Genomic DNA, 17,358 nt, shown 5'->3' on the forward strand with positions numbered 1-17,358 from the left:
ATGAAATGGTCCATGGCTCCTCCCTCCTAGGTACCAACCATAAACCTTTAATGCAACTGTATTCTATGAGTTAGGGAGTTTATTCACTTCACATGCCACATGACTCTTCCTCACTTTTCCCTTCCATCCAAACATGTTGCATAATTTATAACCCACAACCACTCCCTTTTTCTTTTCTTTTAACCTCATAACCCTAATTATCACTTTAAAAAAATATTAAATAGTATATAATTTAATTAATATAGTCATTAATTATGTGTGTATTTTTTATAATTCTATTTTTCTTAACCTTTTCATGGCACAAACTTGTGGCCAATGTTGATCCAATCTCACACCATGAGCTCAAATAATTTATGCAAAATATGCAATGATTGGACTAAAAAATTTAATGAGGCAAACCCTTTCGGCCTACCCATTTGACTAAGCAACAAAAACATAGCTAGAAACAAGCAACATACAAAATTCGGAAAATCTTTCTGTCTTTACAAACATGCCGTGAGGTTTTGAAATCTCTATGGTTCTTTAATTGGGCTGTTTCAACAAATAATATCACCAAAATTTTAAACCATAAACAACTTTTCTTCAGTTGACTACAAATTCTAATATACTTCACACTTCAACTTCTTCAACGCTCGTTACTGTCCACAAATTTATTTATTCAACTAATCAAATTACTCCACATTTCTTAAATATACTTTTCTTGTCAACTTCAAGAGGAGAAATAAATAAATAAAATATAATTTAATCTAAGAAAAATAATTAAATAACGAGTAATACTCCCACTGCAGTAAAATAAAAGCAATTCATATTATGTAACTGAATAGTGACATGATAATTTTAAGTTTTTTCATTTATAAAAGTATAAATGTAATTCACTAACCTTAGTTTCTTAAAAATATGAAATTAATATCAATTGTATAAGTATTTTTTTTTTTTGAGGATTTTCTTACCGCGAATAAAGTCAAACCCCAGTTGATACGTCTTTTGAAATATTTTAATATTAAATAAATAAAGTATTAAATAATTTGTACTGATAAATTATGGCGAGAGTAGTTTCAGTGGTTTTCATACTTTTTAAATGCGATAGATTTCTTCCCCTGGGAAGGGGATAATGAAAGAAATCTATTTTTTAAAATAAGATCTAAGTTTGTAAGGTATTTACAAGAGATTTTTTTTATCTTGATTTATTTAAATCATTTTCACAAAATTTAACGATTGTAATGAGTAATAATAATCTTAGTCATTCGATTTTCAAGAAATGAACGTTGAAGATAAAGAATAACTTTTATAGAGTTAGTATGAAATTGTCTTGATCCTTTTTTAAGTTTTTTGTAAAAAAAAATTGTTCACTTAATTTTGGAATTTACTGTTTTGAGTTTTCAAAATGATTACGCCTTAATATGTGCACAAAAATTAATTTAGGTAATTCTTTACATAGATAGACAGAAAAATAATTTAGGTAGTGTCTGGGGACTAGAAATGATATATTTCAAAAGAAAAAAAGAGAGAACATTTTCACAACCAAACTTTGAAATTTTAAAAAATATATAGATCAAAATTAGTATTTTTAATATGCTAAAATCTAAGTATGAAACAAATAATAAAGAATTTTTTTAGAGAAAAAATAAATAAGTAAAATGGTTTGCATATATGACAAGACTTTGGATCCTTCCCTAGTGAAGTAAGCACATGAATTGTGGCCATGCTAATATACTTTCACAAGGTTTATTTGACCAAATATTGAGACATTTAAATCATATTTAAATTTTACCCCTAATTCGTCCACATTCTAAATTCTAGATCTTATTTTATACCTTTTTATGTTTGTTTTTCTTTGATTATATTATCTATTTCATTTATTATATTTTCTTTCCCTTCTACCTACCTACCTGTGTCTACTCTCTGCCGTATAGAACCTGTTCATATGTGAAAAGAAAGAAAGAAACAATAAAAATAGAAAACATTTTCAATTTTCACAACAAATTCAACAAAAGGAAAGCTGATTCTCCATTTCTTCTTCTTCTTCTTCTCCATCTTCATCATCTCAAACCCAAGTCAAACACAAACAGAGCCATAATTCAACTTTTGCTTCAGACCCTTTCTTCTTCTTCACTCTTCCTCAGACAAAGTTCCCTTCTTTTCTCCCTTCTATCAATAACAATTACCCCACTTTCACTTACCCCACAATCCTGCTATCTCAAATCAACCCTTTCTCTCTCTCTCTCTCTCTCCAACACAAACAAACAAAACACCATTCATTATGTGCAACCCGCCAACACCATGTATTTAACCGTTCTCCTTCACCATTTCTGACTAAAACAACTCTCTTCTTCTCTTCCTTCTCTTCTTCACTCTCAAATTACCAGATCCTCTCCCATTTCAAGTTTTCTTTATCCAACACCCTCTCTCCTAATCCAACAATACTCAAAAGATTCTCTTCACATCATAATTCACACCCAATCTTCTAACTCTTCCTTTTTTTCGCTGCCCACCAATTCCTCCTTCCCAAGTTCCTATCTTTACCCCACCCCATCGCCGAAAACCTCGAGAATCACCCTCTGCCCCATCTGGGCACATCTCATTGTTCAATTTCCGCACCCCTCTCTCTGTGGGTTCTTCGTGTTCTTATTCTGGGGATCCGTGAGAGAGGGAAATGTGGGATGTTTTCGTGGCTGGCAAGGATAGTGTCGGCGTGCTTGAGACCGGTGAGGCGATATGCGCGTATGAGCAAGGATGACTTCGACGACGCCGCCGCTGCCGGCGACGCGCTCGTGTGGCACCGCGACCTCGAGAAGCACTCGCGCGGCGAGTTCTCCTTCGCCGTCGTGCAGGCCAACGAAGTCATCGAGGATCAAAGCCAGGTGGAGACAGGCGCCGACGGCGTCTTCGTCGGCGTCTACGACGGACACGGCGGAGCCGAAGCCTCGCGCTTCATCAACGATCACCTCTTCCATAATCTCATGAGTCAGTCTCCTTTTCCACCTTTCTCAATTCAACAGCTACAGTAGTAACAGTGAGCAAAAAAAATGTTTTAGGTTCTCTAATTTCAGTTCACCCTTCTTATCGATCAATTTAGCTTTTAAACTCTAATAAATTACGTAGATTTAGTACCCTTTTAAATTTCTTTATAGGTTTTAAACTTTAAAGGAGTAAATTTGATTTTTTTTCCAAGTCTAAACTCCAAATTTATCAACTTGAAAATAAAGACCTTGAACTATGTTGAATTAAAAAATATGGAGACTAAAATTTGAGGAACTAGATTAATGGATGGTGATGTAATTCTAGTTTAATGAGTGATGTTGAGATCAAGTGATTTAATGCTCAATTGGAGAGTTTTGTAGCGTTTGATAGTTGATTATCACTCATGCAGGATGGGTTAGCGTGGAGGATATTTTTTATTTTATTTTTAAAAAAAAGGTTTTGGGTTTGTTTTGGGGCGATGTGTCGTTGATTGGGGGAGGGTTGATCAATGTTGATATTTTGGACCTTTTTGGTTGCTTGAGATTTTGGGTCTTTTGGTGTTATTTGGAAGGACCTTTAGTTTGGCTTATGTGTTTCTGGCTGGCCAGTTCAGTTGTTGGTTTGTAAGCTTTTTGCGGCTACCAAAATTCAAATTGCTTTCAGAAGAATAGATAGGAAAAGGAGGTGGGGTTCCTTTTTTTTTCTTTTTGGGTTTTCAGTGGTATTCTTTAGAAGGAAATCATTATTGAATTTGGGTGTATATATAGCACATATCCTAGAGTGGATAGAGTTTTTTTTTGTCTTAAAAGTTTGAACCTTTTTACTTATATCCTGTAGTTCTTCCTCAATTTAACTTGGTTTTGTGTAAGTGTTAATTTTCCTCTTTTATATCAGTCAATCATATGCCTTTGTTTTATCCTTTGAGTAAATACAATTTTATATTTATGGTTTGCTTTGTTGTGGGAGTAGTAACTTGGTAAGGGAGAAGATGGAAAATTTGTAATGAATATTACGTTACTCATACAATCAAGGCACTCACTCGACCAAGTAGACCCTTGCCATAGTGTGTCGTTTGAAATTAGTGTGATCTTTTGTAATTTGGAGTGCTAGGAGTAGGTAACATGATGTTTCTCTTCAAAACGTTTGGAAATTTGGCAGACGTAATATGATATGCAAATTATTGATTTACATGCTAATTCTGTATTGATATGGTTTATGAAATTCCATATTCTCAGTTTGTATTCTCTCATTTCTTCCTTTTCTTTTCACATATAAATTGATAGGGTTCAGGCTCATTTAGTTAAAATATGTAGATACTTTTACAGTCTCACAGTGATGCATATATTTTTATTAACCTTCCACTTTTTTCCCAATTCTTATTTATTTTGCGAATATGCTTGATACTGCATTGGTTCAGGAAGTTGTGTAAGTTTTATGCTGAATCTTATTGCAGGGGTTGCTCAAGAAAATGGTTCTATCTCTGAAGATATTATCAGGAATGCTGTTTCTGCTACTGAGGATGGGTTTCTGACTCTTGTTCGAAGGAGTTATGGAATAAAGCCATTGATAGCAGCAATGGGTTCCTGTTGCCTGGTTGGTGTTATCTGGAAAGGAACACTATATATTGCGAATCTCGGAGACTCTCGTGCTGTAATTGGTTCTATAGGTAGATCTAACAAGATCATCTCTGAACAGTTGACCATAGAGCACAATGCTTGCAAAGAGGAGGTTAGACGAGAACTCAGGTCTTTGCATCCAGAAGATTCACAAATTGTAGTTTTGAAGCAAGGAACCTGGCGCATTAAAGGCATCATCCAGGTTTTCTTATCTCGTTAGAAAGAATTTCTGTTAATAGTTTATGTTGTTGCTGCTGCCAATGTTATGTTTTTGCCTCTCTTTCTATGTATACTATTTTTTTCACTTGTGTCTAAAGTGTTGAGGCTTTATGGGAATTAGTTTTCTTATTGAGGAGTATATGGTTCTATATTTGGTTTTATACCCTTTTCTTCGTTTATACAAAATCATACTTTGCAAGAACTTGTTTACAGTTCTTTTATGACAAATACTTGTGCAAGTGTTTTGGTAGAACTTGTGAAAACATTTATGATCTGTCTATAAACTGCCTTTAGCTTATTTCAACAAGCCCTCTAGGCTAAGTTGTTAAAACACCTTACCACTTATATATAAATTATTTATCCTTATTTTCTATTTGATTATAGAAACAGCTTCTACACAAGCACATTTTACATAATATGATAAACAATTATTCAAAGTGCTGAATTAGCCTATTTACTCAAACAGGCGTTTTGCAGCTACTAAATTTTGATTCAGTTGCTAATCTTGCATTTGCTTGTGTAATGAGATGCCTACTGTGTTGGTTGTGGTTGCTCATTGTAACTTAAGTTTTCTTGTGCACCCACAATTGAGATCAGGTATCCAGATCTATAGGAGATGCATATTTGAAGCGGCCAGAGTTCTCATTCGACCCGTCATTCCCACGGTTCCATCTGCCGGAACCTATCCGCCGACCTGTGCTATCCGCAGAACCATCTGTTTGTTCAAGAGTTTTAAAACCTAATGACAAGTTCGTTATCTTTGCATCGGATGGACTTTGGGAGCACTTGACAAACCAGGAAGCTGCTGAGATTGTTCATAACAATCCACGAACAGTAAGATGTTTTTCTCATGTGCCCTTTTTCCTTCAACCACTCTTCCCTTGTGTATGAAAAGCCATTAAATTTTTTTCTTTGTATGCTGTTTAGATAAATGTTAGCAACACTCTCTAACACACTCTTAAACACCCCCAGGGGATTGCAAGAAGACTTCTTATGGCAGCTTTGAATGAGGCAGCAAGGAAAAGGGAAATGAGATATAAAGACCTTCAGAAGATTGGAAAGGGGATTAGGCGTTTCTTCCATGATGATATTACAGTGGTTGTTGTCTTCATTGACCATGAGTTGGGTGGCAAGAAGGTTACAGTTCCTGAGTTGTCCATCAAAGGGTTTATTGACACAGTTGGACCATCAAATTTTAGAAATTTGCGGGGATTGGAATGATCACAAACTTCCTTTCTGCTGCACTGTCCAAAAGGAAGCTAAAAGAAATTCAATACTTCTTTAGACATTTTTGCAGCATCTAATTGTTGTTTATCTTGAACATTTATTCTCACTTAACTTCTACGTTTTAAACTATACTTTGTCTATTGGAAACATGTTTGCTGCTGGTGATAAATAGGGAAACCATGCTTCTCTCATGTTTTTTTCTCTCTGGATTGTTGGTGGTTAACTTCGCAGTGTGATTGTTTTTATGCCCTTATACCTTGTTTGATCGAATAATGTCTATAGTCTAAAGTATAGTTTTAAGTGCGAGTTTGGATTAGATTCAGATTTCTATAATTAATTGAAGTTTACATTGAAAGTTAATACATCAAATGGTTGTTTCAATTTTTTTCAATTTTTTGATGTGATTTTGGAATAATGCTGATAACTCTCTACTATATTATACTTGTTTGTGTCCACAGCTTTGGAACCCCATCTGATAAATAGATTTGAAAGAATTTATAAAGTGACATTGCTTTTTGCACTTTTGGGATTGAGTTTTAACATACAGCTCCACTTCCAAACTATGGTTTTATTGTTTGATTAAGAGTAAGTTACATTTGCTTTTACGTTAACTTTTTTTTGACAAATCAGAGTTAAGCAATTTCTTGCATAATCACTACCTACAAATTAAATATGTTTTTCATTCTTAATTCAAACTTTAGACCGGATACTTGTAGTAAGAAAATTATTATAAGGATTTTTACCATTTTTTTTATGTGACAAGCATATAGATTAAGGTGTTAAAATATGACAAATTCTTCCTGCACCTTTATACTTTTTTTAATTTCAGCAATACCCTTTTGAATATGGTGGAGAGTGTGGAGTCTTCTTCTTTATTTTCAATTCGTGGTGGTTGCTTGTGGTAAACGTTAGTGGTTTATGTAAGTTTTGTGGTGTTTTTATTGGTGATGGATGTGTTTTCGCTCACTTATTGTATAATAAAAAAAAATATGGAGGTGCAAAAAGTGGAGTACAAAACTAAAAAAAAATATCTTCACATGGTAGAAGAAATTTTTTATTAAGAGTTCACAAATTGCTTCAGATTGTAACAAGAGTCTACTTCATGGAACCATTGGTAAACAACCATAGTTGTTTTCTTGATAGAATTTTGGTGATGTTACCTCAAGAAAAACTTCTATTTACAAGAGACTCAAGTCCTCGGATAAGTATGGATTTATCTTATGGAGTAAATTAAAACATGTTAAATGATGAAACTGTTATCTCAAATATTGCAACTGAAGAAAAAAATATAATGAAAGTGCTAAGACTCGAAGGGATATATGGGGGGTACAACTGAGATTATTTAAAATGTGAGATTATGCTTCATTTTTTAAAATTTAAAAAGAATAAAACTGACTTTTCACAATTAATATAGAGGCTACTTATCCGTAGTGGATGTTATAATGTTACAATAAAGTTCACGTTTGAAATTTGTTTATTACATGCAAAAACACATTGATAATTCATATAGTTTCCTTATTACAATTATTCACAAGATCTAAAGTTTGCACTAAGGAAACAAATTAATTAATTTTGCATTATAGTAAAAAAAGACATATTTAACCCATATTAAAAAAATTATATTTATATTTATAATTATTTTTTTATGAATTTTTTTATAATTTAACAATATCTTTTATTTTAATAATTATCTATACCATTATATGAAAATGATACATTATTTGGTAACTTTGTTATTATATTTTAATTGGACAATAAAAAATTATTTATTTATTTCAAAATAACAAAAATAATGATTATATAATTTTTTAATATATATATATATATAATTATTTATTTATATAAATAATAAAAATGTAAATACACAGTCGCCGAATTATTTATGTTTTTGCAAGTTTAAGATCATTCAATTGAATGGCAGATTGTTTAATTTCATATTCTGTTCGATTCTGATTAGACTTGAACAATACATGTATTATCACATTTCAAGTCCAATTCAATGGAATGATGAAAAAAAAGCTATTAGATTATGTGTCACTGATAAATTTATTAAGTGGTTCAAGTACAAAAGTTTAACACTTGGTTCAATTAACTATGTTTCTTAATTAAATTTATAAAAAAATGTAACTAATACCAAGAAGACATAGTCACAATGGATTTATAGATGATTAGGCTAAAGTTTATGTAAGTAATTATTAATTTTTGAGGTTGTTTGTTCTGATTTTGCTATTTCTGGTAAGTTCCTTTGTGTTAGTCCTTGGTTCTCATCCACCATTTTAGACTTCTTTTTCACGATTTTATCTTTCCTAATACCAATTTTTGTTTAAGACTTTGTTGTCTCAGATCACAATCTCTTATCCCTTTTGGTTGGTGATCTTCTTTCTCTAATTCTCATACGTGTCAAGTTGTTATTCTTCTGTGTAGCTTTTTTGTGTGACTGAGATGGTGGAAAATCATGCTGCTCATATGATCCATTTTTAAATTTCTTCAACTGCAGGAAAAAATTAACACTAACATAATGAAAAATACACTGCAATAGCTTTTATTATGATATCACATGCAAAGTTGGCAAAATATCAATTATTATGATGAAAGATTGGCCCGTGAACAACAATGACTTCTTCGTTCACAGAACAATAAATCAAGTACATACTACTGTTCTAATCAAAATACTTAGGACCATTTGATTCAACCAAATCAAATCAATGACAATACACAGCTCTTCTACAACAAGTTGGCAATGAAAAGAAGAAAAAAACAAAACGAATCTTATATATATATTATCATGCTTTGCTTTAATGCTCTTATCCCAAAATATCAAAAAAGGAAAACACAAATACATGGTTAAAAAATGGTAAAGAATAGAAAATAAAACTTCCTCAACCAGTTTATGGTAATTCTGGAGTACGGATATATATTAAAATTTCCTGGACTCTCTCTGCATCCTTAGAAGCATTTCCTGTGGACGATCGAGGGGCCTGATTCATCATATTCTGTCTTTGCAATCCACATCTGTTCTCAACAAAGAAAGAGACATCATGAATACATACAAGTGCCATCAGAAAAAAGAACAATATCAGTACTAGGATTGTGTTTGGCACAACTTCTTTTGGTTCTTTTCTTAAAGTGGAGAAGTTGAACCAAACACAATTATGAAAAGAATATAGAGAATCAAAGTAATTTCTTATGATAAGAACAAAAGGGGCTTTCACAAAAGCTTCTTCTTTCAAGGAAGATAAAACAAGTTGTTCCATTACCATACACAATATTAAGCCTTACAAACTATATTTCAAATAGAATTTTGTGCATCATCTACACAAAAGGCACAGAAATTTCATTAACATGTAATTGAAGAAAAGTGGTGTACCTGTTGGAAGGTGCTGAGGGATGCCAAAATGGAACCTCCAATCCAGACACTGTACTTCCTCTCTGGTGGTGCCACCACCTTGATTTTCATGCTGCTTGGTGCCAATGCTGTGATCTCCTTGCTCATCCTATCAGCAATGCCAGGGAACATTGTTGAACCACCACTCAACACAATGTTACCATAGAGGTCCTTCCTGATGTCAACATCACACTTCATGATGGAGTTGTATGTGGTTTCATGAATGCCAGAAGATTCCATACCAATCATGGATGGCTGGAAGAGAACTTCAGGGCAACGGAACCTTTCAGCACCGATGGTGATCACCTGTCCATCAGGTAGCTCATAGCTCTTCTCAACAGCTGAGCTTGTTTTTGCTGTTTCTAGCTCTTGCTCATAGTCAAGAGCAATATAGGCTAACTTCTCCTTAACATCTCTCACAATTTCTCTCTCAGCAGTAGTGGTGAAAGAGTAGCCACGCTCGGTTAAGATTTTCATCAGGGCATCAGTCAGATCACGCCCTGCAAGATCCAAACGCAGGATTGCATGTGGCAGGGAATACCCTTCATAGATTGGAACTGTGTGGCTCACACCATCACCAGAGTCCAGAACAATACCTGTGTCAAAGCATCAAAAGTTAATAACCATTTTTTCCAAACTATTTCAATGTCAACAAAGTCCTTCAGATTTCATATTCTCAACTAGCATTCATGTCAACCTGCACTAGTAATGAAATGCATAAAACCTATGATATTATCAGTTCCCACAAAATAAAACTTGATTGATCAGATCGGTGTATACAATTTCATAAGGGCAGTTGAACTATGTTCTTTAGAAAATCAACTTGAAAATTCTATAGAGATACAAGTGGCATAACATGAACAAATCTATGACTGAAAGCCTATTTCAATATCTAGCTCTACGATGACAAAATATATATTGCAAGTCCCTTAGATGTCAATCTGATTTGACATTTAGAACAAATTGCATTGATAGTGAAACAAGAACAGAATGTATGACATGTTAATTCCACAAAACATTTATGGAGATCTGCTTTCATTATGAGATGAACAGAATGTATGACATTATTTATTCCCACAAACTGTTAAAAACTGACTGAATAAAACTCAGTTTATTAGTGCACACGATTCATATATTATGAACATTTAAACTATACTCATTTGAAATCATTATGTAATTCTAATAAAATACAAGTGGTTTGACGACAACAAACATACAAATACCATGCATCTTGTCCCCAATTACCAGAAACTAAGAAAAGGAAGAACAGATACAGAAGAATGTTTACCAGTTGTACGGCCACTAGCATAAAGGGAAAGCACTGCTTGGATGGCAACATACATAGCTGGAGTGTTGAAGGTCTCAAACATAATCTGTGTCATTTTCTCTCGATTGGCCTTGGGATTGAGTGGTGCTTCTGTGAGGAGAACAGGGTGCTCTTCTGGGGCCACACGTAGCTCATTGTAGAAAGTGTGATGCCAGATCTTTTCCATATCATCCCAGTTGCTAACTATGCCATGCTCAATTGGGTATTTCAGAGTCAAAATACCTCTCTTGGATTGAGCCTCATCACCTACATAAGCATCCTTTTGTCCCATTCCAACCATCACACCAGTGTGACGTGGACGACCCACAATGCTAGGGAACACAGCCCTTGGAGCATCATCTCCAGCAAATCCAGCCTGCAAAATTTAATATAAATCAACACCAAAACAGAAAGATCATTAACAACCCAAACCCAGTAATCAGAGTTTCAAAAAGGGTCTGCGATCGCCATTTCAATGTTCTTATCATCATTATAACCACATTTCAATTGCACTATCTGCAATTTTTCACATGATGCAGTAACAGCTGCACTAACTTTTGGTCTGCAATTTCTAATGACGAAAGTGCAACTCAAAGAGGAACACACAATAGTTGATCCATATATATTTACCTTGACCATTCCAGTTCCATTATCACAAACAAGAGGTTGGATATCCTCACCATCTGCCATCTTTTATTGATTGCTGCAAAACGCACAAGACATTATAAAAACTCTGATAAAACAATGAAACAGAAACAACAATAATTCATGTCGCTCACTAAGCTACAATATAAGATCTGGGGTTATTATATGTGCCGCATGATGAAATTTTTTTTGTCAAAAAACATAACAATTCATGATCATCACATCCAAAAATGCTGCATTTTGAATATGATGAGAGTCTCACATGAAAAGTATGAAGGTAATGAGTGTAGAAGGAGTGCAGAATGTTACGAGATTAATTGTGACCTTGGAAGAATTGATGATGGAATGTGTGAAATAAGGATAGAAGAAAGTGGAGAATGTGTTGTTATGAGTACCTTAGAATTTCCGAAATGAAGGAAGCTACGTGTACGTGACTTATGTGTTGCGCTTTCTATTTTTAAGGAACGTGGTTTTGTGTGGCTGAGGTATCAGCAGTGGTGTGGTTTAAAAAAGGAAAGTTGTGCCAAATGAAATGCGACTCAAATGAACCGCAAATGCGATCTAGGAAGATCTTCACCGTCCGTTTCGTTTCCGAATATCTCATCCTCGCGCGTCACGTTTATTGTTGGAAATAGCTGGCACCTTTTCTCAATAAATACATCAAATTATTATTGACTTTGATTTTTCAGAACTAACCACTAATCTAATCATTCACAGTTTATTTAGATAAGGAAAAATAACATTTAATTTAAATTAGAAAATGGATATTTTTTAATTAGTTTTTATTTTTTAAAGCTAATTTTACCTTTTTAATCAAATAAAAAATAGATTTTTTTTAAAAAATTTTAATAGTTTCATTACACTTACACCATGAAAAATTGTAAAAAAAATAAAGACATTGTGCATTATCTGTCTGAAAATAGTAAAGTGATTCTTCTGAAATTATTTTCTCCCAAAAACTGGGAGCTATTCCCTTCCTTTCTTCTACTTTTCCCTACCATTCACTTTTATGAGATTTCTTTGACTGTTCATTTTAAAAGCAATCTTCATTTTTTCTTCATTTATTGAATTTTTTGCAATGATTAAGTTTTGTTACGCCAACATAAATTTACTTTGCACTATAATGTCTTAGTTTTTACGATAAATATTATAAGAATTTGTGTAGCAAGAATACATAAAAATAAAGTTTTAAAAGATCAGATATAAAGAATGAATATAGTATTAGAAAATGTTTTAGATGCAGATGAATGATTGAAAATAATGAAGAAAAATTCCCTTTCCTTAATAACTTTATTTAGACATTAATGGTATGCTTTAAACGTGACAGGCTCATATATGGTCGCAGTCATTCATTCTGTGCCAACTCTGCAAATTATCATAAGCTCTGCTGGAAACTGTACTCATTGATTAAAAAGAATAAGGTAGGGATGTTAGAATCTCAACCATCTTTTTATATATATATATATATATATATATATATATATATATATATATATTGATAATATCACAAGGAATCGAGACCAAAAATATTTGTATATTTTTTTCTCTTCGAATAAAAAAAGTGACAAAATCGTAATAAATTTAAAAACAAATAATACCTTCTATTCAATTATTGATCATAATAATATTATAAAATTTTCTTAATATATATATATATATATTAATATATCTATATAGATAAATTAAGAAAATTTTATAATATTTAATTAAGATTGTCCGGAGGGACATATGATGCTATTCCATTGAGATTTCAAAATACTAAAAAAAATCATATGGTATCTAAAACCATACAAATTTTAATAAAAAAAATTATTGATTGAATTTTTTTATGAATTTTGTGCAAACATTATCATACTACTAACCGTCCTTTATTTTTTATTTTTTCTATAATATACCTTATAAATCCTATCCTTATTTTGTGTCCCTATACCCTCTAGACCTTAGACCCTCTAGACCCTAAACCCTCTAGACCATAGACCCTCTAGTCCCCAGACCCTCTAGACCCTAGACCCTCTTGACCGCAGACCCTCTAGACCCTAGACCCTCTTGACCCTAGACCCTCTAGTCCCAAGACCCTTTAGACCCTAGACCCTCTAGTCCCTAGACCCTCTAGACCCTAGACCCTCTAATCCCTAGACCCTAGACCCTCTAGACCATAGACACTCTAGTCCCTAGACCCTCTAGATCATAAACCCTAAACCCTATACCCTCTAGTCCCTAGATCCTATACCCTATAGACCCTAGACCCTCTAGTCCCCAGACCCTATAGACCCTAGACCCTCTAGTCCCTAGACCCTCTAGTCCCTAGGCCCTCTAGACCCTAGACCCTCTAGTCCCTAGACCCTCTAGACCCTAGACCCTCTAGTCCCTAGACCCTATAGTCCCTAGACCCTCTAGACCCTAGACCCTCTAGTCCCTAGACCCTCTATACCCTCTAGACCCTCTAGTCCCTAGACCCACTAGTCCCTAGACCCTCTAGACCCTAGACCCTCTAGTCCCTAGACCCTCTAGACCCTAGACCCTCTAGTCCCTAGACCCTAGACCCTAGACCCTCTAGTCCCTAGACCCTCTAGACCCTCTAGTCCCTAGACCCTCTAGTCCCTAGACCCTCTAGACCCTAGACCATGTAGACCCTAGACCCTCTAGTCCATAGACCCTCTAGACCCTAGACCCTCTAGACCCTATAGTCCCTAGACTCTAGACCCTAGACCCTCTAGACCCTAAACCCTCTAGTCCCTAGACCCTCTAGACCCTACACCCTGTAGACCCTAGACCCTCTAGTCCCTAGACCCTCTAGACCCTAGACCCTCTAGTCCCTAGACCCTCTAGACCCTATACCCTCTAGACCCTAGACCCTCTAGTCCCTAGACCCTCTAGTCCCTAGACCCTCTAGACCCTAGACCCTCTAGTCCCTAAACCCTCTAGACCCTCTAGTCCCTAGACCCTCTATACCCTAGACCCTCTAGTCCCTAGACCCTCAAGACCCTAGACCCTCTAGTCCCTAGATCCTGTAGACCCTAGACCCTTTAGACCCTAGACCCTCTAGACCCTAGACCCTCTAGACCTTAGACCCTCTAGTCCCTAGACCCTCTAGTCCCTAGACCCTATAGTCCCTATACCCTCTAGACCCTAGACCCTCTAGACCCTAGACCCTGTATACCCTAGACCCTATATACCTAGACCCTCTATACCCTAGACCTTAGACCACCTAGATCCTAAACCCTCTAGACCCTAGACCCTCTATACCCTAGACCCTAGATCCTAGACCCTGGACCCTAAACCCTAAAAGGAAATTACTTATTTCTACATTTTACATTTTATCCTGCTACATGTTACCTGTTATCTACTACTTTTTACTTGTTTAGGGTTCTTAGGATTTTAAAGTTCTTTATAGGTTTATGGTTTCTATGGGTTTTAGGGTTTCATATGGTTTATTGGGGTTTTAGGGTTTCTAATGTTTTTAAGGATTCCATGGTTTTTAGAGTTACTGGGGGTTTTACATATTTTAGGGTTTTTATTGTTTCTAGGGGTTATAAGGATTTTACAGTTTATAGGGTTTCTAGGTTTTTTAGTGTTTTCATGGTTGTTAGGGTTGTTTGGGTTTTTATAACTCAAGGTTTTTAGGATTTTTAGGGTTTCTATAATTTATAGGGTTTTAAGGTTTTTGTGTGGTTCTTTTATGGACTTTAGGGTTTAAGGTTTATAGGGTAGTGTTTTCATGGTTGTTAGGGTTGTTTGGGTTTTTACAACTCAAGGTTTTTAGGATTTTTAGGGTTTCTATAATTTATAGGGTTTTAAGGTTTTTGTGTGGTTCTTTTATGGACTTTAGGGTTTAAGGTTTATAGGGTTTATAGGGTCTCTACAATTTGTATGAGTTTTTGGGTTTTTTCAATTTTTTTGGTTTAAGGGTCTCTACATCGTGATTTTCTGTTGCCTCCTCTTGGACCATAACACCCAGAGTATGGGTGGCTCTATTTCATCATTCAACCCAACCTAATTTCCATATTCAGGAAATATCATGATATTGTTAGTGAGGTAATAATATACAGAATAATTACATATTTTGTTTGAATCATAAATGATTTGATTTAAAGAGTAGCAAAAAATGAACTACAATCGAGGATCAAATTCTACAAAATTCAGGTTGTTTGATTACTTTATTAGATATGTTTTCCTGATATTGTTAGTGAGGTAATAATATACAGAATAATTACTTACTTTGTTTGAATTATAAATGATTTGACTTAAAGATTAGTCAAAAATGAACTACAATCGAGGATCAAATTCTACAAAACGCAGGTTGTTTGATTACTCTATTAGATATGTTTTCCTGATATTGTTAGCGAGTTAATAATATACAGAATAATTACTTACTTTGTTTGAATTATAAATGATTTGACTTAAAAATTAGCCAAAAAATGAACTACGTACAAAATTCAGGTTGGGTATTTTCGGGAGTTGAATTTTTAAGGAAAGGGAAGACACAAATTTAACATTGTTGTGAGAATACATACCTTGGTACGACAGAGACAGAGACGATGTCGGTTGGGGTATGACACAGATACGATGTCGGTTGGGGGTATGACACAGAAACGATGCCATCAAGGATCAAATTCTACAAAACTCAGGTTGTTTGATTACTCTATTAGATATATTTTCCTGATATTGTTAGTGAGTTAATAATAGACAGAATAATTACTTACTTTGTTTGAATTATAAATGATTTGACTTAAATATTAGCAAAAAATGAACTAAAAATTGTACAAAATTCAGGTTGGGTGTTTTCGAGAGTTGAATTTTTAAGGAAAGGGAAGAGACGAATTTAACATTGTACTGAGAATACATACCTTGGTATAACAGAAACAGAGATGATGCCGGTAGGAATATGACACTAAACCTTATGAAAAAAATCATTATTTTTACTTCTTTCACATTCTTTATGTTTGGTATATGATTTTAACTAAATCATATGTTTAGAAAATACTTTTAATAAGGGAAGATGTTTTTGAATTTAGACGAACATTTATTAAGTTTCTTTTTTACTCTTATTTATAAATATATAAGATATAATGTATTATTGTTTTAAATATATTTTTAATTATTATAAATATGATTTCCCATCTTTTTAGTCTATATGGAAATATTTGTTCGATTTAAATTTTTAGTATTTTCTAACTTATTATTTTTAGTCTGTGCGATATATCAGGTTTAGTATAACACTAAAAATAAAAAATATTAATTAATGTAACTAAGATATTAACAAATATTTTAAATTAAATTAATTGTATTTTTTATGTGTAATTTAAGTAAGTAATATAGTCCTTCATCAATAGAAAATTATTACTTCTAATATTTGAGTTATCAGTGTTGTTATTATTATAATTTTATGATTGTTCAATAAATAAAAATAAGATTTTTTTTTTAATTTTTAAATTTGACTTTTAATGTGATGTTAATGTTTAGTTTAATGGGTTTTTAAATATTTTCCTTTAATCATAATGCTATGATCTAAAATCATTTATAGCAAATGCGTTAAAAAATATAACTATTAGAAATGTAATGAAGATAATAAATTCCTTCTAATAAAGAAAAAAAAAATCAATTATTTCTTTTATTTTTTATTTTAAAAATAAAAGGTGTTTACTATTTTTAATAATGACCTAGTAACTTTGTATTAGATATTATCCATATTAGATTATTTATCACAAAATTAGCACTGACTGTCACAAAATACACTTTAATTTGTGATTTCATATTTTTATTAATCCTTTAAAATAGAAATCACAATTTAAAAAGTCCTTACATTCTTACAAAATCTTTTAAAATTTTACAAGTTAAAATTGTATTTTGAAATCCTAATAGATTATACCCTAGATCAAGCAAGTCTTATTAAAGATTTATGTAAAAAGATTTAAAATACAATTTTATTCTTCTACTTTTTCTCTTTTCATTTTCAATAAAGACATTTAATCTCCTCTTTTAAAAAATTCATTATTTTG

The 17,358-nt window shown here is 33.3% G+C and overlaps 2 protein-coding genes across 5 annotated transcripts; one reads left to right on the plus strand and one right to left on the minus strand.

The window, feature by feature from the left end:
• The first annotated feature begins 1,840 nt into the window (after positions 1-1,840).
• On the plus strand, positions 1,841-6,214 carry LOC137830640 (probable protein phosphatase 2C 68). Its single transcript, XM_068638095.1, has 4 exons — positions 1,841-2,964; positions 4,415-4,779; positions 5,394-5,630; positions 5,769-6,214. The coding sequence occupies exons 1-4, from the start codon at positions 2,661-2,663 to the stop codon at positions 6,015-6,017; spliced, it is 1,155 nt and encodes a 384-aa protein (XP_068494196.1). The 5' UTR covers positions 1,841-2,660; the 3' UTR covers positions 6,018-6,214.
• A 2,374-nt stretch (positions 6,215-8,588) lies between these two features.
• On the minus strand, positions 8,589-11,870 carry LOC137830641 (actin-like). Of its 4 annotated transcripts, none has more exons than XM_068638096.1 (5): positions 11,755-11,870; positions 11,345-11,417; positions 10,697-11,090; positions 9,391-10,004; positions 8,589-9,035 (listed from the first exon to the last, which is right to left on the minus strand). In XM_068638096.1, the coding sequence occupies exons 2-5, from the start codon at positions 11,402-11,404 to the stop codon at positions 8,970-8,972; spliced, it is 1,134 nt and encodes a 377-aa protein (XP_068494197.1). In that variant the 5' UTR covers positions 11,405-11,417; positions 11,755-11,870; the 3' UTR covers positions 8,589-8,969. The 4 variants fall into 4 exon arrangements, with proteins under 4 accessions (XP_068494197.1, XP_068494201.1, XP_068494199.1 ...); XM_068638100.1 differs by having other exon boundaries at positions 11,684-11,794; XM_068638098.1 differs by having other exon boundaries at positions 11,622-11,789.
• Positions 11,871-17,358: the final 5,488 nt, after the last annotated feature.

This window comes from Phaseolus vulgaris, chromosome 7 (assembly GCF_000499845.2).
Source record: "Phaseolus vulgaris cultivar G19833 chromosome 7, P. vulgaris v2.0, whole genome shotgun sequence".
NCBI classification, from domain to species: Eukaryota; Viridiplantae; Streptophyta; class Magnoliopsida; order Fabales; family Fabaceae; genus Phaseolus; species Phaseolus vulgaris.

Bases quoted from the DNA above. Each gene is read 5' to 3' on its own strand.
- LOC137830640 (XM_068638095.1), top strand. From the start codon at position 2,661: ATGTTTTCGTGGCTGGCAAGGATAGTGTCGGCGTGCTTGAGACCGGTG. The intron at 2,965-4,414 runs GTCAGTCTCCTT...ATCTTATTGCAG, and splicing joins CCTCTTCCATAATCTCATGA to GGGTTGCTCAAGAAAATGGT. The intron at 4,780-5,393 runs GTTTTCTTATCT...AATTGAGATCAG, and splicing joins GCATTAAAGGCATCATCCAG to GTATCCAGATCTATAGGAGA.
- LOC137830641 (XM_068638096.1), bottom strand. From the start codon at position 11,404: ATGGCAGATGGTGAGGATATCCAACCTCTTGTTTGTGATAATGGAACT. The intron at 11,091-11,344 runs GTAAATATATAT...TAAATTTTGCAG, and splicing joins ATGGAACTGGAATGGTCAAG to GCTGGATTTGCTGGAGATGA. The intron at 10,005-10,696 runs GTAAACATTCTT...GCTTTGACACAG, and splicing joins TGCTAGTGGCCGTACAACTG to GTATTGTTCTGGACTCTGGT.